Raw genomic sequence first — 19,625 nt, 5'->3', positions numbered from 1 at the left:
AATCCCCATGGAGAAACATACTCTGATAAGCCCATGGGGAACAGAGAACAGAAGGGCTGGGCCCTGCAAGCTTGCCTAAATGAAGACTCCCAGGAAGAATTGGACTCAAGTCAATATCACGGTGAGGGGGTGAATATGTTGCTTGTCTGGCTCCTGAGAAGCCTCTACCACAGCCCTCTGGCTAAGCGTTAAGTTCACTGGCTCCCCTGTGCTTGACCCAGAAACATGAATACCCAAGCAGGCCGAAACTCACTTTTTCCAAACTCCCATTGAATTCTCTTCTCCCCTTTCCCAAAGGAAACTTACTCTGTGATCCCAGGCATGAGTGGCTCTCACACTATTCCCCCCACCCGTGCCAGCTCGGGTTTCTAGATTAATTTTCTCTTGTGTTCACTCTCATCCACCCTGGGAAAAGCCCTTTGCAGAAATGCCACAGATATGAATATCTGAGAGAGCTGGACAAAGAGAGATGGAACATACTTGTCCATGAAAGGCCCGGAGCTCGCCAATTAATAAGCAGAGAGACATCAAGGACAGTCGAAACTCAGAGTTTCAGCCCCACGTCCCTCCCAATGCCTCAAATGTCTGATGAGTAATTGCCCTGGGAAGAGAACTTAGTAGGAAATCAAGGGGGCCTGGGGTGATGTTATGATAGCAAGTCATTATGTCCTTTCTTTGACCACATTTCTGGTCTAGAAAATGTGCCGGGATGTAGGGAAATAATGCAAGGGGTGAAATTTCAGAAGCTGCTGGCTTTAGGATGAGACAGCGATTTAGAACAAAGCGCCGTCTGTCAGCTCCCAGCCCTCACTCTGGGCTACACGGTATCTTGTGCCATCTGGCTCCTGAGCCACATGAAGCCCCGGCTTTAACAGTGCTGCCAGGGGCCCTAAGACGTGACTCCAAAACTCCCGTTTGGGGGAGGAAGGCTGAGGGTCTTCTTTGTTTGCAGGCACAAGAGACAGCTCTGTAAGGGACTGGGCTCAGAGCTCCACACATGCCTGGGAGGACTCCACTTATGGCAACCATGAAGGGCTGGCCAGCCCCACAGCAGGCCCTGTGGTCACTGCCTCCAACCATCAGTCGCACCATTCAGTCTTGTGTCCCTGGAGCAGTTAGGCAGTAGCAGGGGGTCACTTGGGGAGGGGGGTAGATTTTTCAATCAAACAATCAGTCGGCATTTATTAAACACTTACAGCATGTCAGACCCTGGGGATACAAGACAAAAGCAAGCAAGAAAACAGACCCAACCTTTGAGAAACTTATTTCTATTGTGGGAGACAATAGGATACACACACACACACACACACACACAGAGAAACATACACATAGGCACATACAAAATATATAATGATGATAAAAATAGCTAGCATTTATATAGCCCTTTAAGGCTTACAAAGCACTTGGCAAATAGCATCTCATTTGATTCTCACAACAACCCTCTCAGGGTGATGCTATTAATACCCTATTTTAATAATGAAGAAACTGAGCCTGAGGAAAGTTAAATGACTCTCCCAGAGCTATGAAGATGGGAGCCTACATTTTAATAGGGGGAGACAACATATCTGGGAAGCCAGAGCTGGGCGTGGGTGTTTCAGTAGATAGGATGTGATCACTAAATTGTGGTGTGGTTGGGGACAAGAATAGGGGTAGATCTTGACCGAATAGTCCTTTTCTACCCCTCACTTTCAAGTTTTCTGATCAAATGACACCTTTGGGGATGAGACAAAATTGGCTAGAATTGACTCCAAGTTTGAACCCTAGATTCACCTCCTGGACAAACAATAACTAGGAGAGCTGTGGATTTAGATTTAGGTCAAAAGAGATTTAAGGTGATATGGGGAAAGAAACTACTAGTAGTTGGGGGTGGGGTGGGGCAGGCCATATGGAGATGAGGAAAGGCTTCCTATAGATGTGTGGTTCTTGAGCTGAGTCTTGAAGGACGCTTAGCATTCTGAGACACAAAGGTGAGAAAGAAGTGCATTTTGGGCACAAGAACAGGCGAGGCAAAGACAAAGAGGCAGAAGATGCCTGTTGTATAAACAGTAGGAAGAAGGACATTGCCTGATTTCTGTGAGTCTGGACTGTCTTTGGAGCTATTAATGACACAGATAGGGGAAGGGCCCACTCTGAGCTCCCTTCTACACTATGGGACAAAAACCACCTCAGAGGGGTACACAATGACTCAGTCAGAGGCTAGATTTCCAACTCAGAACCTATTGGATCTTAATAATGCTGATCAGAGAGCTGGAAAGTTTTAGGGCCCACCACTCACAAAGGTCTCCCCTCACTCACCTGGAGCCCGACATTGTCTGCTTGTCCTCCTTTGATGAGGTGGGATATGAAAAGGCCGCAGCCAAATTCCAGGCCCCCTCGCACACTAATGCCCAGACCTTCAGGATGTGTTCGGTCTAAGCGCACCTCTTTTAGCTTCCTGTTGCAGAAGACAAAGATGTCTAACCTGTCACTCGGGAAATGGAGATCTTGAACCCTGGGTGTCCCTTCCTTATCCAGCTAATGTGGTTACTTCTCCCATCTGTGCATCAAGAAGGCCCTTGGACTTCAATGACTAATTCCCTACCCAACACTGGGGTCTAACATCACCCCTTCTTGCTTACCTTCCCCATCATTTCCTTGGTCTTGTCCCTACCTGGAACGCCTGGGCGTCAGCTGGTCATATTCCACCTGGTGCTTCAGTGGGATCAGAGGCCGGACAGCATCAAATAGGGGCAGACGATTGGGTTCATTGATCACCAACTTCAGGTCGCCCACCAGCACAGAGACATCCATGGCCCTTATGGGAAACACAATGGAAGAGCAGTTATTTGGTGCTTGACATTTTCCAGATACCTCACTGGGATACAAGTATAAGAAGCTAACATTCTAATAGGGGAAGACAACGCATATTGGGGAGTGGTGGCCGGGGAGGGTGTTTTAGTGATGTTGGTTGTATTGTTGTTTTCAGGGATAGGGACAAAGAACAAAACACGACAGCAAAAGTGTCCTTTTCTTGAGGATGAGGGATGCTGACAAGACAGATTAATGTAGTACAAAGGAGAAATGGAAAGGGAAAAGGCATAACACCAGGGCCTTGAGGGGATCTAAGTAACTTGTCTCTGTGAGCTCAGTATAATGTGGTGTGTATTTTTCTTTTCTTTATTTTTTTTTGTGAGGCAATTGTGGTTAAGTGACTTGCCCAAGGTCACACAGCTACTAAGTGTTAAGTGTCTGAGGCCGGATTGGAACTAAGGTCCTCCTGAATCCAGGGCCGGTGCTCTATCCACTGTGCCACCTAGCTGCCCCATGGTGTGTATTTTTCAAGGTAGGGGTGGGAAGAGAGGGGAGGAGTTTATTGGGATAGACAGGTACCCAACTAAAGAAAAGCAGGCATCCTGAGGCCCTGAGCCATAACCCTGCTCCCCAAGACAACCCCTGTCCTTCTGACACCTTTGTGCCCTCTGCTCTTCCTGGGCTGTCCTCCCCACCTCCATCCCTAATAATACTTCCATGAAGCAGAAAGCTTGAATGGTTCTTCAGGGGCTGTCCCAGAAGGTTTTGTGAATGTGGAAACAGTTGTAGAGCCCAGACGGAAACTGGGTCAGGCGATAGGCCAGTCTGGCCCACTCCTTTCAGCATAGAGGCCCATGGAGACCAGTTGCCAGGGCCTACGGCCTTTGAAACAATAAGGAGGGCTCAGCTCAGGCAGCAAATAGCCCAGTAGGCTCCCAATAGGGAGGTGAAGGATAGAGAGAGAAGAGAGAGAATGGGGAGAGAGGGACAGAGAGGGGAGAGAGGATGGAGAGGATGGGGAGGAGTGTGGAGTTACTTTCATACTCACTCATGGTACATTCGTAGAACATCATACAGGTAATCCTTCTCGGCATCATTTTCAATCAGGAAATCTACCTAGAACAGAAGAGCCACATCCTAACTGAGTCTTTCCATCCAGAGGAAACCTTGTGACCGGAGGAATCTTTCCAGGTCCCTGAAGTACAGTTAGGAGCCCAGAAGTCAACCTCCCTTTCCTCTGAGTAATCCACCAGATTACCAACAGGCCTCCACCCCAAAGGCCATGCTGATATCCCTGCCCCCTCTCCAGATAAATGCCAACTTCTCAGATGTGGCTTCTAGACTCACAGAGAAATGGTGATGTCACCATCCCCAACATGCAGGTAGTCTACCAACAGGTACTGTATTCAGTACTTACCACGTGCTATGCTGTGCTAGTTGCTGGGAATATAAAGACAAAGACAGAACAATTCCTGCCACTATAGGGCTTACCTTCTACCCCTGGAATATTGTATCTTCAGATGAACAAATACAGGGTACATTCCTTTTTCTTTTTTTTCTTTTTTCTTTTTCTTTCTTTCTTTCTTTTTTTTTTTTTTGCTGTGGCAATGAGGGTTAAGTGACTTGCCCAGGGTCACACAGCTAGTAAGTGTCAGGTATCTGAGGCTGGCTTTGAACTCAGGTCCTCCTGAATCCAGGGCCAGTGCTTTATGCACTACACCACCTAGCTGCCCCTGTATAGGACACATTTCTAAGAATAATGTCAGATTTCCAAAAACAGATGTGGGGATGTCACCCTCCTCTCTTTCCCACAAGTGTGTCAGTGCCACCCTCCTGTCTCCCATCTCCCCTAAGATGTGGAAATGCCAAGTCCTCCACACAGATGTAGCAATGCAAAAACGTCACACACACCCTGACATGACAGTAACTCTCCTCCATACACACAGATGTGGTGATGCAAACCACAACAGCCCCACACCCATGACTGCCCAGTATGACTTGCCTGGTGGTGGCTGGCCTGCTGGACGAAAACTTTCAGGAAGGACTTGGGCCACTCACATAACACATACGTGTTAATAACACATGCCTACCTAGCAAGAAACCACCGACCACTGAGTTGAGGCTGACCCTGCAATGACTTGTACCCTGGGGTTGGGACCCTGCTCTGTGACATGCTGTCTTTGAGCTCTGGTCCTCTCATCAGCCTTCCTGTCACTCCCTCCTATCTCAGCAGGTCCCAGGGGAATGTTTCAGATTACATCATTGCCACTTTGGGGACAATAGTCATCTCCAAGGTCAGATTCAGCTGTTGTTTCATAATGACCTCATCCCCATATGGGCAATTCTGAATTCAGTGTCACTCCTAGATACCAGTATATGGTAATGCTCCTCTAACTGTATCTAAGGTCTGTCTCTTCAGTCCCAAGGTCTTTTAAAGCATGAGGTTTGGGGGAATTATCAAAGGTCATCTTGGACAGCTCCCCCTACCTGTGGCACAATCGCATCATGTAGATGAAGTCTCTTATTGGTAAAGCTGTCCAGGGACTGAAAGCCAACAGCTTCCCTCAGATACTCATTTGGTGCTCTCACACATAATATACATATATAATATATAAAATATGTATTTAATACTATATATCTCATATTATATACATATGCCATATACATCTCAAACTTGATAACATTCAGGGTCCTTATAAAGAAAGATAGCTATAAGGGGCAGCTAGATGGTGTAGTGGATAGGGCACCGGCCCTGGAGTCAGGAGGACCTGAGTTCAAATCTGGCCTCATACACTTAATACTTACTAGCTGTGTGACCCTGGGCAAGTCACTTAACCCCAATAGCCTCACACACAAAAAAAGAAAGATAGCTATTACTCATGGGAAGAGAGAACGTGGACATAAGGAATATATATTTAATAGTATAAATTAATAGCATAATATTTCTAATATTACAAATTAATAGTATAATGTATTTAATATTGTATTATAGTATATTTAATATTATACATAGTAGTTTAATATATTTGATATAGTAGTATAATATATTTAATATTATATACATACACATATATATATATATATATATATATATTCCTTATGTCCATGTTATCTCCTCTTTCTTTATAAGGATCCTGAATGTTAATAAGTTTAACATAACCATTGTCATAGACTGTTAAAGGTCAAAGGCTTCTCAGGATGCAGAGTTGCTGCTGGCAATCTTTGAGGAATTGTGGAGAACAGGGAGGATGCCGCAGGAGAGAGGCAGATGTCCCATTTTTCTTTCTTTCTTTCTTTTTTTGCAGGGCAATGAAGGTTAAGTGACTTGCCCAGCGTCACACAGCTAGTAAGTGTTAAGTGTCTGAAGTCGGATTTGAACTCAGGTCCTCCTGAATCCAGGGCCAGTGCTTTATCCACTGTGCCACCTAGCTGCCCGTGCCCCATGTTTCTAAAAGGTGGAGGAGTTGATCCTTCAGACCAAGGATCAGTGAGCTCAGCTTCTAGTCCTGGCAAAGTTTAGACTCTACTATTGAAGGGATGGCATGTGAACACTTAGAAAGGGAAGCAGTGATCATTAGGAGTCAGCATGCATTCAACAAAAACTAGGCAATTTAGCCAAGTTTAATTTAAATCTCATTTTGACAGAGTTTTATGGGGAAACATGAAATATTAGACAGAGAAAGTGCCAGTCTTGGAGTCCAAAGAAACAATCACAATCTGACATATCCTGGATATGTTACTGTAGCAACTCTATTTGACACTAAGTTGCAAATATGGATCGGTAGAGGGAGTTTCTCCCCACTAATCCCCACCCCAGGGGGAAGCTCAGTGGCCTAGTGGATAGAGTGCCAGGCCTGGAGTCAGGAGGGTCTGAGTTCAAATCCAGAGAAAGACACTAGCTGTGTGATCCTGGGCAAGTCACATAACCCTCTTTGCCTGTTTCCTTCTCTATAAAATGAGCTGGAGAAGGAAATGACAAACCACCCCAGTATGTCTGCCAAGAAAACCTTAAATGGGGTGATGAAGAGTCAAACATGACTAAGCAACAATAACAACAACTGGGGGAGGCTGAGGCTGGTGGACTGTTTGGGTGTGGTAGTTCTGAGCTGCAGTTAAGACTAGAGCCAGTTGGGTGTCGGCACTAGATCTAGAAGTATTATGATGATTCCCCCAGGAGGGAGGGCTACTAGGTTGCCTAAAATGGGACAAACCAGCCCAAGTCAGAAGAATGGAACAGATGAAAGCTTTTAGAATCAGGCTTTAGAGTGGCCACTGCGCAATAAGAAGACTCAGTCTTAATGCTGATAACGACAACAACAATATCTGCACCATCCATGTCATAATCACAAGGTTACTGTGAGGCATCTTTGCCAAGAAAATCCCCAAATGGGGTCACAGAGAGTTGGACACAACCGAAAATGACTGAACAACAACAGCGTCATTACGGATCATGAAGATTATTATGATCATTTCAGAGCTGCAGAGTCCAGATTGGCACAGCTGGAAAGCCTGGATGTTCCCTTGCTTTTACTATTATCACTGAACTCCCTAACACAAGATGTTTTCAGGCAGAATCTAGATGGTGTCCTACATTGGGAAGAAGTTCAGAGTGGAAGAATCCTAAGGCCCATTCCTACTTTAAGATCCCAATGACCCTATACTTCTGCCCCATCTTTTGGCCAGTAGATTCTCTCTCTGGAAAAGATGTAATGCTAAATGAGAAAGGGTTCCTATATCCCCAGAGCTGGCAGTCTATTAAAGAGGTCAAACCCAAACCCAAATAACCATCATACCAAAGAGAACATGGTGTGTGCATGACAGAGGTGCAAACTCTGTTGGTTCAGAGAATGCATAGATTCATGAATCATTCCATTTTTTGTGGCTTTCCCCCTCAAACCTTTGTACCTCTTTGTACCTCTATGATGCAAATATCTCATATTCATGTATTATAGTTAGTATATTTGTGTATTATGGTTATCTGTGTGTCTTACCTGCTAAGCACTGAGTAGGCAGGGTCTACATTTTATCTAAACTCTCTCTCTTGACCAGTACCCAGCATAGTTCTCTGAACAAATATGTATTTAATAAATGTTGAACTTAAGTCAGAGAACAGAGTTCTCACCTGTGGCAGGGGACAGTAACTGGAGTGAAGGGGGGCAGGGTGTCAAGGGAAGGCTTCTTGGGAGACACGGCACCTGAATGCAGGCTTAAAGGGAACATTTCATCAGGTAGAAATGTTAAGCAGGGGTGGAAAAAGGGAAAGGCATTTCAGGTATAAGGCAAGGGCATCTAGGTGGCACCATAATGCACAAAGCACCAGACCTGGAGTTAGGAAGACTCATTTTCCTGAGTTCAAATCTACTTCAGACATTTACTAGCTGTGTGTCCCTGGGCAAGTCACCTAACCCTGTTTGCCTCAGTTTCCTTATGTGTAAAATGAGCTGGAGAAGGAAATGCAAACCATTCCAATATCTTTACCAAGAAAACCCTAAATGTGGCCATGAAGAGTCAGACATGACTGAATGATAACAACAAAAGGTACAGAGGCAAGAAAGTGAGGGCATGTATCAGAAACAGTGAATGATCTAGTTTGACTGATATGTAGGGGTCTATGGACTAGAGCTTTGTGAAGGAATTCTGGAAAGGTAGAACAGAACCAAGCTATAGAGGGCCTTGAATGCCAGGCTTAGAAATATGAACTTTATGTGGTAGATAGTGGGGAGCCACTGAAGGTTTTAGAGCAGAGGTATAATATCAGTAGAGCATAGTTTGCTGGTGGTTCTATGTGCTTGAGTTAGGGGTTCTATTCTTCCTTTCTCCTATATTCAAAAAACGTCTCTCCACTAGGATCCTTCCTAAGTGGCTGGCCTGGTGAGGCCTCAATTAGTTCATTCCCAAGTCCTGTTTAATCTTTCCCCAACCTACTTTTCCAGTCCTGTTTTTCATTATTATCCAAACTATGCCTAAACTAGAGCCTGCACATGTCCTTTACGCTCCTGCCCTCATGCCTTTGCTCATACTCTTCCTCCATCCTGACCCATCTCCAGCTCCTGAACTGCTACCCCTCCTTGAAGACCCAGACTGAGTCTCACCTTTCTCCAAAGGGCTTCCCTGCCCATGCCTTTTCTGAGCTCTTCACTTCCAGCAGGTACTGTCACTGTAGCACTAATCACACACAACCTTGGCTTCATCTTTTCCTCTTCTATTATATCTTTTCAGCCAGATTGTAAGCACCAATGAGGCCTTCTGGTCTTTGTTTTCCTCAGCTATAAAATGGAGACAATAATTCCTGCCATGCCTACCTCCCGGGGCTGTTGTGAGGCTCAGAAGTGCTAATTTTGTGAAGTTAAAAGAGCTGTATTAATGCCTGGCTTTGCTATTATTACATCAATTCTTCTTCTCTTGGACCCCTAGAACACATTGCCTTACTTCTGTCATTCAGTCTACAGCCCCTGAAGGACTTGTATTCTATATACATTTGGGGAAGAGACTATTTAATACCAGTTTCTACTCCATCCCCATTAATTCTCCCTTCGTCCCCACTTTTCTGGGGTGAGCACTGCCCAGGACTGTCTTGGCTGACACTCCCCTGACCCTGAACAATTATAGAAAGAGAAAGGACTTTGTTAGTTTAAGCTTCAGGTTGTACTTGCTAGAGGGGCTCAGGACAGATGACTGAGGTGGATGGGAAAAATCTAGAAAGGGCTACGGATGCAAAGAACCCAAATTAATACAGGGAAGGAGGTAGCATGTGTAATAACAAGGAAATTTTATAGAGCATTGTAAGGTTTGCAAAACATTTTCCTCTCTATGAGATTAGGTTAGTACAAGTGTTACCAAATGAACAAACTTTGGCTCTCAGGAGTGAACCCATCTGTTTATGGTCATACAGCTTCTAAGTGTCTGAGGCAGTGTCTGTCTAAGTCTCCCATGCTTCTATGAGGACTAGAGTCTCTGGCACATAGTAGGCACTTAATATTCCTAAGAGAGCACCAGGAACAGAAGGGGGCTCAGACTCACTTTAGGTCCCAAGCCTATATACCACAGGGGACATAATCAAGAGCTTGGGAGATGAGTGGTTATGCTACATGGGGGCTATCTTTTGTGGGGTGTGCTGTATCCCCTGCCATCCTGGGGATGAGTCTACAGGACTGATGTTCAGTGAGTCCAAACTTACTGAGACTGTAGCACCAGTTATTGACACATATGCCTGGACAGAACTCCTTTCTTGAAGATGCCTCTAAATCCCTTGTGTTTGGAGCAGGCATCCATGGAAGCTGACTTGTCTCCAAAACTGACTTCATACTCAGTCATCATAGACTTGTAAAGGGGCCTGAGTATTTGGGAAGTTCAAATATACATTATGTTACCTTAAACACTCATCTCTGGGGTTCTTAGTTTTCTCCACCCCCACGACCTACAGGTTCACTCTACATACAAATGAATGGCATTTCTTGGATCTCACCATGACCTTTATCTTTACTAGCTCCATGATTCAGAACTTTGAAATTCCGTTCTCTAGTCATAACCTCCCATACTTCCATCTCTCCCTCTGTCTCATTTGTCCTAAGAGTATCTTCACCCTTACTGTATGACTTCCATGTCCTCACCTCCTCTTTGCTCTCCCAGTCCCTTATCACTACTCTGGCTTTATCTTCTTCCCCTCACAGTTTTGAATGTTGGGTTGATGAGTTCAGCTATATACTATCCTCTATCCTTTAGTCCTTTGTCCCCTTGTTCTGCTGAGGTTTGGTTAGGCACAATTGGTAACCTTGGCTTGCCCCCAACTCCCTCCTTCTCCATTCCAACTAATATACTGTTGATTACGATTGGAGAAGTCACACAATTATGTGAACTGGGACCACTACAGATTGATGTCAAGTAATCTCAACTGGGCCCTCCCTGTTGCACAGTAATCTCTTGATACTACTCTGCTTGACACTTTGGCACTCCATAGCCACTATTTTAAATTTTCTCTCCTGCAACCCATTACATTACATCTCCCTTTCCCTCTTAGCAAAGGACTTTGCATCCTGCCTATCTGAGAAAGCAGAGACCATCTGTCATAAAATCCTTTTCTACTCTATTCTACATTTCAAAACCCTACTACATCATCAACACTTTTTTTTTTTTACCAAGGCCCTTTCTTCTACTTTTGCTTCTGATCTCATCTCTTCCATCAGTCTGCGTCCTTAAGAATATTGTCTCTCTGTCTCTGTCTCTGTCTCTCTCTGTGTCTCTGTCTGTCTCTCTCCCTTCCCACCCTCCCATAGTGAATTTTAAAAATCAACTTTCTAAGTATAAGGTAGGCGAAATGTGGCTACATTAGAGTTTGTTTTGAAAAGATCTGGAACTCTGATGGACTTTACACTCAATATGAGTCAACTCTATGAAAGGCAATCCAAACTAATGCCATATTAGGCTATATCAATAGGTTTGGTATCTAGGACTAAGGAGGAAATAGGTTCACTGTATTTTGCCATGATCACACGACATCTACAGTATTATGTTTGGTTCTGGGCAACACATTTTGGGAAGGGCACTCACACACTAGAGAGCATACAAAGGAAGGCAACCAGAATGACAAAGGGCTTAGAGATTATGCTACACAAGGACTGGCTGAAAGAACTACAGTCAGCTGGGAGATGAGGAGGTTTGGCATAACAACTGTATTTTAAGTGTATGAAGTGCTATCATTTGGGGAAGTGATTTAGCTGGTTCTGCCTATAAGATTTAGGCTTGACATAAGTATAAACTTCCTAACCATCAAACCTATTTCAAATCTGGATGAGCCATCAAGGGAGGTAGTGGGTTTGCCCCAACTGGAACTCTTCAAACAGAAGCTGAACCACTACTTTTATCTATCTATCTATCTATCTATCTATCTATCTATCTATCTATCTATCTATCTATCTATCTATCTATCTATCTATCTATCTGGAAATGAGGGTTAAGTGACTTGCCCAGTGTTACACAGCTAGTAAGTGTCAAGTGTCTGAGACCGGATTTGAACTTAGTTCCTCCTGAGTCCAGGGCTGGTGCTTTATCCATTGTACCACCTAGCTGCCCCCTGGACCACCACTTTTAAAAGACATTATTGGGGGAGGAGGGGAGATACTTCTTCAGATATCAGTTGAGCCAGAGGCCTCTGAGGTCTCCCCCAACTCTTAGATTACATTTTTTTTTTTTGCAGGGCAATGAGGGTTAAGTGATTTGCCCAGGGTCACACAGCTAGTTGAGTGTCAAGTGTCTGAGGCTGGATTTGAACTCTGGTCCTCCTGAATCCAGGGCCAATGCTCTATCCACTGGTCCATCTACCTGCCCCCTCTTAAATTACATTTTATATCCACTCCCAACCTACATTTTACATCCTACCTCCAATACACACACACTCTGTGATTAAGTGACACTGATCTTTTTGGAGTTCTCTGAACAAGACATTACATCTCTCTGAATTGGGCATTTTCACTTGTTGTCCCCAATGCCTGGAATGCTCTCCCTCCTCATCTGCAATTCCTGGCTTCTTTTAAGACCTAGAGAAAATCCCATTTCTATAGAAAGCTTTCCCCCAATCCTTCTAAATTCCAGTGCCTTCCCTTTTCTGCTTATTTCCTATTTATCCTGCTTCTAGGGGTGCCTAGGTGGCTGAGACTGGAATCAGAAAGATCAGAGTGAAAATCTGACCTTAAACATGTACTGTGTGATCTTGGGCAAGTCACTTAACCTCTGCCTTCATGAAACTGGAGAAGGAAGTGGCAAACCACTTCAGTATCTTTGCCAAGAAAACCCTGCAGACAGCTGATCCACAGGGCCACAAAGAGTGGGACATGCCTGAACAACACATCAATCCTGTATAGTAGGGGGCAGATAGGTGGCTCAGTGGATAGAGTACTGGCTCAGGGGTCAGGAGGACCTGAGTTCAAATCCAGCCTCAGACACTTGACACTTACTAGCTGTGTGATCCTGGGCAAGTTACTTAACCCCATTGCCTCACCCCACCCCCAAATAAAAATCCTGTATGTAGTTTGTACTTAGTTGTTTGCTTGTTGACTCTCTCATTAGATTGTGAATTCCTCGAGGGAAGGGACCATCTTTTGTCTTTTTTTGTATCCTCGGAACTTAGCATATTGCCTAGCACATAACAAGCACTTAATAAATGTTTATTGAGATTATAATCAATAAGATGATATTGAATAGCGCTAAATAGGGTCTTATATTTGAGTTCAAGAAATGAATTTTATAAGATGGGGTGGGGGGAGCCATGGCAAGAGAGCAACTCATATGAAAAAGGATCTGGGGTGGATTTCCCCCACTGTATAATGAAGGGATTGAACTAGATTCTCTAGAAGGTTAGTTCCAGTTCCAAGTCTTGTGATCGCGAGAGAGATCTCAAGAGTTCTAAGAGCAAACCTAGAAGATGAAGTTGGAAAAAGCAGTCAAATTTGACCAAACAACACATAGAGAAGAAATCTAGTCTGGAAATGGCCACTTTAAAGACACTCAGGGATCAGTGTTGCAGATCTCCCAGAGAAAAAGATTTCAAAAGGGTGAAAAAGATCATGGACAGTTTTCTATCTGATTAAACACACACACACACACACACACACACACACACACACACACAGGACAATGGAGATCTATAACAAATTTAGGACCGTATACCTACTTCCTCAGCTCTATAAAATCTTTATGAGAAGCACTCATGATAACCATAATTGATGAGCATTTTAAAGTTTCTGATGGGCTTTCTTCTCTGAGGAAAGTAGCAGATATATTTGCATCCTCCTTTTACAACTCACTCAGACAGAATGAATGACACAGCTTAGTGAATAACAGAGCTGGAACCTGTCATGTCCTTTGACCCCAAATGCCTTTGGCAGCAACATATTGCCTACCAATGAGGGTTTGTGCATGATGGAAGGTGTTGAGAACAGCTTCAAAGCTCTGTATGACTTGAAAAGATGGTGGGACACTCATGTAACATGAGTGAGAGATAACAAATGGCCAGGCCATGTGGTACCTAGAATCAGGAGGTTATTTTTATTGTTCAGTCATTTATTAGTTGCATCTGACTCTTCGGGACCTTGTTTGGGATTTTTTTGGCAGATACTAGAGTAGTTTGCCATTGCCTCATTTTACAGATGAAGAAACAGAGACAAGCAGAGTCAAGTGATTTGCCCAGGGTCACATGGTATCTGAGGAGTCGGGAAGACCTGAGTTCAAATCTCTACTCAAACACTTATTATCTGTGTGACCATGGACAAGTTACTTGACCTGCCTTCCTTTGTTTTCTCATTTGTAAAGTGAAGATCATAATAGCATCTCCTTTCCATGCTTGTTGTGTAGATAAAATGAGACAATATTTGTAAAGTGCTTTGCAAACCTTAAAGCTCTCTATAAATACTATTACTACTAACACTACTACAACCATCACCACCACCACCACTACTACTACCGCTCCTATTACATTATCATACCTATACTATTAAATAAATAAAGGAAAGTTCTCCAGCATATCAGGTAGATACCTTACAGTAGATTTACCAGAAGACCTGGGAAAAGATAACTAACAAAGAAAGAAAGGGCATGCAAAGGTGGGCAAGCTGCCCCAGTGATAAAGTAACCATGCTAATAGGATCATAGGTCCAGTAGAAAAAGCATTGGTTCTGGATTCAGGAAGTTCTGGCTTCAGATCCCACCTCTGACAATTCCTCTGTGGCCTTGAACAAGTTACTGGGCCTCAGTTTCCTCATGAGAGAGTTGGGGGAAATGGCATCTGAGGTCACTCTCGGCTCTAGAATATGATCCTGCAGTCCCCTAAAGCTTAAGTTTTGTCTCCATAGAAAATGTGGGTTCCAGTTCTGGTTCTAATTCTTTACTGACCGTCTGTCCTGGACAAGCACTTTGAGCCTCAGTTTCCCCATCTATAAAATGGGTATCATAATAAAATTTATCCTGAGGAAAGAGTTCTGCTATATGAATGTGAGGTATTATTATTATAAGAAAGTTGTAAGATCTTTGAGATGGGGACAGACCATATTCTTTGTATTGTCAGCAGTATCAGGAAAATGCTAGGCATGTAATAGGCAAACAATAAAAAGACTGTTACCAGTCCTTAATAGCAGCTATATATCTTAGAAAGGGTTTCAAAGAGAATCAGATGAGCAAGCTGCACATAAAACAACAGGCTTTGTTTCTACCCATTTTAACTCATACAAAGGGAGGCTTGGAACCCAAAGCAAAACAGTCAATCAATAAACACTTATTAAGCACCTACTATGTGCCCAAGTACTGCTAAGTGTTGAAAACACCCAGGAGTCAAGGAAATGGGTGGAGAGACAAGTAGAAGGAAACAAGTAGGCAATATGATGTGGTGAATGGAATGATGGACTTGGGGTCAGGAAGACCTGAAGACCAGAAGATCCTTTCAGTACCTCACTTAAACTCTTTGAATCTCAATTTCTGAATCTATGAAATGAGGGGGTTGGACTCAGTGATCCCTAAGGTCCCTTCTAACTATAAATCTCTAAGCCTAAGAGCTACCACCCCCCCAAAAAAAAGTAGAAGGAAGGGAGGTCAACAGGAGGTAAGGTCATCAGTGACATTCTGGCAATGATGACTCAGTGCATCTGGCTCTGCCCATTTCTTCATCATGTCTAGTCAGTGCAGGCAGATCACCCAAGTCATAACAACTTTCAGACCAGTTTAACTCAGAGAAACATAGGAAGGTTGGAGTTTTCTAGGGAAGAGGTAGGTTTTTTCCTGAGGCTAGCTGGTTGCCCATATCTGATAGCAGAAGCAAGGAGATACTAGGTATAGGCTAAGGGAGACAAACAGGGAGCAGGAACATGGGGTATGGAAGTTTCCAGAAAATGGAAGGAAGATATCCACCTTTCAGTATGGAGACCACCCTGAAAGATCCAAGTACTCAGCTTATAGATTTACACTGAATTCTTATTGCTCAATAGATAGACCAATCTCTCTCTCTCTCTCTCTCTCTCTCTCTCTCTCTCTCTCTCTCTCTCTCTCTCTCTCTCTCATCTATAAAGAGCTAGTCTTGCTTTTAGAAGTCATTGGCACTAAAGGAATCATAGTTTTTTGATATTTCCCTCCCTATTTTAGAATTTTATCAAAGAAATACCGTCAAGCCTGAAAGAATGCAATTCACACAGAGTCCCTGGGAGCTCTAATAGAGACTTAATTTATCCTGTTGTAGTGGAAAGAGTGCTGAATTTGGAATCAGAGGACGTGGGGTCCAAACCTAGCCTAAAAAGGCTTACTTCCTACCTGTGTAACCCTGGGCAAGTCTTTCGCCTTTTTGGGGACTCAGCTTCTTCATCTGTGAAATGAGAGAGCTGGACTGAATGACCTCTAAAGGTACCTTTCAGGTGTAAAAGGTACTAAACTTCAGCAGATGCCCAGAAAGATGATAGGAACTGGTATTTAGAGCTGGAAGGGTCCTCAGAGGCCTTGGATTAGAGTTGGACCACATAGTTTTACAAATGTGGAATTGCAGCCCAGGGAGTTCATTGATTGCCCAGGGTCACCCAGGTCAGAAATAGCACAGTTGGATTTTACACGTAGGTGTAAACCTACGTGTAAAACTCTTTCACTCCAAACCCAACACCTTCTCTGGCATATAAACGTAGTATGGCCAAGATGGCAACAAGGTCCCACGCCACTTTCAAAAACAGGAGATTTATGTCACGGTCCAGTCCCAGGGGTTGGGGAAATCACTGGTAGATTGTTCAACTTCAGCACAAGATGTATTTCCCCCTAATGCTGCTCCCAGGGATTCTCTCCCTCCAAATTCAACTCATTCCTAAACCTTGGATATATGGGATATGTGTGTGTGTGTGTGTGTGTGTGTGTGTGTGTGTGTGCGCGCGCGCGCGCGCGCGTGAGAGAGAGAGAGAGAGAGAGAGAGAGAGAGAGAGAGAGAGAGAGAGAGAGAGAGAGAGAGAGAGAGAGAGAGAGAGAGAGAGAGAGAGAGAGAGAGAGAGAGAGAGAGTTTTGTATTGGGCTCACAAGGGAAGGGATGGGGGTGGGGAGGTTAGGGAAAGCTTCCTTCTCAAGGGCCAACCTCTCTCTCAGACAACTGTTTGGTACAAAGTCCAGACCAGTCCCCACCCTGCCATCTCGTCAACCCACACACCTCTTGGGAGCATAAATCCATAAAGATGAATATGATAAGGAAACACGATCATGGAAGTGCAATGGTACTGAACTAGGGGCAGTGTTTGTAGGCTCAGCAGTCCCCAGAGCCGAGCTGGGGAAGACACACACACACACACACACACACACACACACACACACACACACACACACACACACTCTCCTTAAAGAGGAGGAGCCCACAGACAAAGATATTACCAAGCACAGCCTCTCGGACTTTGGCTTTCACAACCCAATGGCACAAGTGAAACCGGAGTCTGCAGGCCAGACACAAGAGATCCTGGTGGGGGTGAAGGGGAGGGGGTTGGGCTTCTTCACAATGGGTTGCTTGAAATCCACACTCACCAAACACTCATCAGCTGAAATTTCTTCCCTTATGTTCTTTTATGTGCCAAACTCTCCGATGCTCACCGTCAACCTGAACTCTCAGCCTAATTCTGACCCATCCCCTACTCTTACTATGAAACCTGCAATGGGAAGCCTGCATTTTCTTAGGAAGAGTTTATCCTTCCACCATATAACACTACCCACTCCCATCACGGGCCCCAAAATAAAGTGAGTGCCAGTTATACAGTGGAATGGAAAAAATGCTGGACTGTAAGTCAGAAAACAGGGGTTTGGGTGTTCTCTTGGGTCTACCATATTCTTTTTTTGGGGGGGGGGAGGGGGTTGAACAAGATGATCTCCACTGGACTGTTCAAATAGCTTCCTAATTGGTCTCCCTGCCTCCAGTCTCTCTCACCCCTGATCCATCCCCCACATAGATGTCAAAGTGATTTTCCAGAAACACAACTCTGACCATGTCATTCCTCCACTCAAGAAGTTCCAATGGCTCCCAATTGCCTCTAGAATAAAGCTCTTCACAACTTGACTTAGAGACAGTCCAGACTACCTCCCTTTATGCATTCTACAGTCCAGCCAAACTGGCCTCTGTGTTATTTGTCACATACCATTTTACAGCTTATAGTGGTTATCTGAGTATATATAACCCCCACATTTGCAAAATGAGGAAACTGACATTCTAAACAGATACGAAATATGTATGAGGGTAAAGTAATTTGTCCAAAAGGTCTCCTGGGTAGTCATTGATTGAGAGGTCATTTGAACACATCCTCAGACTCCAGAGCCTTTACCTATCTTTTCATGGGCTGTATCCCATGTCTGGAGAGGAATCCCTCCTCATTTCTGTGCCTCAGAGTCCCTAGCTTCTTTTGAAGCTCAGCATATACAAGAGGGTGTTCCTCATCCTTCCAAATTGCTCGATATTTTTCTCATACATATTTTGTATCTGTTTAGAATGTCAGCTCCTGGAGGGCAGACATGGTTTAGTTTTGCTTTTTGTATAAGGGCCCAGCCCAGTCCTTGATATGTATATGACAGATACTTTAAAAATGCTTGTCTACTTATCGATGGATTCTCTGGAGCTCTGACATTCTACAAGAGTCTGAGTCCATTTGGGTGGAATGAATTGTTATAACTCTAGCCTTTAGGATGTGAGTACCTGCCCAGATGGGGTACTTCCGTTAACCCCAGCACTTTTCAGATCAGCCCTACTGCTTGATGACATGCTAACCAAACACCAAGGGCTCACAGGCAGACCTCACACTGAGAGCTTCAGAGCCAGAAGCACCCTAAACAAGCGCCCTGATGGGACCTTCCAATCCTCTTTAAAACTGCACTGTCTTTGAGCTATTCTCTATCCCAACCCCTACACCTTAACTGGGTAATGGGGCTCCACAGGACTCCTTTTGAGCATCAAGGCCTCTTTATATAATCCTGAGCAGGGATATGCGTGGAAAGCCCTCTCTGAGGTGAAAGGTCAAAAGGTAAACGTCGAAGTAATTCACAACTAATTTCCTTGCTTGACTGGACAGGCCCTGCGCAGGAATAAGAGCCAGAGTGTGTGTTGGAAGGGGGCTGGGGTTGTGGGTAGGATGGTGAGGGTTCTTCCTAGGAGTCTCACTCCCTTTGAAGATTTAGCTGGGGATGATTTAGGAATACCTCCTGCAAGTGTGTGGTGTGGGGAGGGAGAAGCAAGAGTGGGGCAAGTTTGGGCTCCCATTTAGAAAGGAGGGGGCAGGGTGGGTGGCCCAGGGTTGGTGTTCCCAGCTAAGTCCCAAATTAATACAAGTATCTTTCGGGGTGGGAAAGAAGGGAGAGGGGGACGGAAGTAGGGTGGATGAAGCGGGTTGGGGATGGTGGTGCGTAGTGAGGCCAGCGGGGCCTAGGTTGGAGAAAGTGGCCCCTCGATCATCCTCTGGGGGTGTCGAGGGCCCAATATCTGAGGTCGGCCTTGTGCGAGGGCTCCGGGTGGGGATCAGTTTCAGTTACCACAACCTGTCCCGTCCTTCCCTCTCCTCCCTAGTAACCGCGAGCCCGAGTTCCTGCGACCCCGGGCTAGCGCCACCCGCCTGACCGCCAGTGGCTCTGACCTTGTGCCGGAATTCCCGGGCCACCTTCCTGTCCATTCTCGGGCTGGGTCGCGTAGTCCCGAACCGGGCGACTTCTCTGGGTTCGGACTGGAGGCAGCGAGACAGGGATCACCCCCCGGGAGGGGCAGAGACAGGAAGGAGGGAAGGAACCGCGGCAGAGTCGATCTCAGAGCTGGGCAGCCAGTGGGGGGCAGGATCCTGAGCCGCTGAGCAGATGAGCCGCTGGGA

General features: G+C 44.9%; 1 protein-coding gene across 1 annotated transcript in view; it reads right to left on the bottom strand.

The window, feature by feature from the left end:
* Positions 1 to 19,625, bottom strand: part of USH1C (USH1 protein network component harmonin) — a 66,671-nt gene extending 47,046 nt beyond the window's left edge. The window contains exons 1-4 of the mRNA XM_043971427.1: positions 19,398 to 19,625; positions 3,839 to 3,906; positions 2,651 to 2,794; positions 2,296 to 2,434 (exon numbers count right to left, since the gene is read on the bottom strand). Coding sequence (XP_043827362.1) covers positions 2,296 to 2,434; positions 2,651 to 2,794; positions 3,839 to 3,906; positions 19,398 to 19,433 — 387 coding nt within the window. The 5' untranslated portion in view covers positions 19,434 to 19,625. The remainder of the gene's footprint in view (positions 1 to 2,295; positions 2,435 to 2,650; positions 2,795 to 3,838; positions 3,907 to 19,397) is intronic.

Source organism: Dromiciops gliroides, chromosome 6 (assembly GCF_019393635.1).
Source record: "Dromiciops gliroides isolate mDroGli1 chromosome 6, mDroGli1.pri, whole genome shotgun sequence".
Lineage (NCBI taxonomy): Eukaryota > Metazoa > Chordata > Mammalia > Microbiotheria > Microbiotheriidae > Dromiciops > Dromiciops gliroides.
The sequence above is the reverse complement of the archived record's forward strand: the minus strand, read 5'-3'. Positions and strand labels throughout refer to the sequence as shown.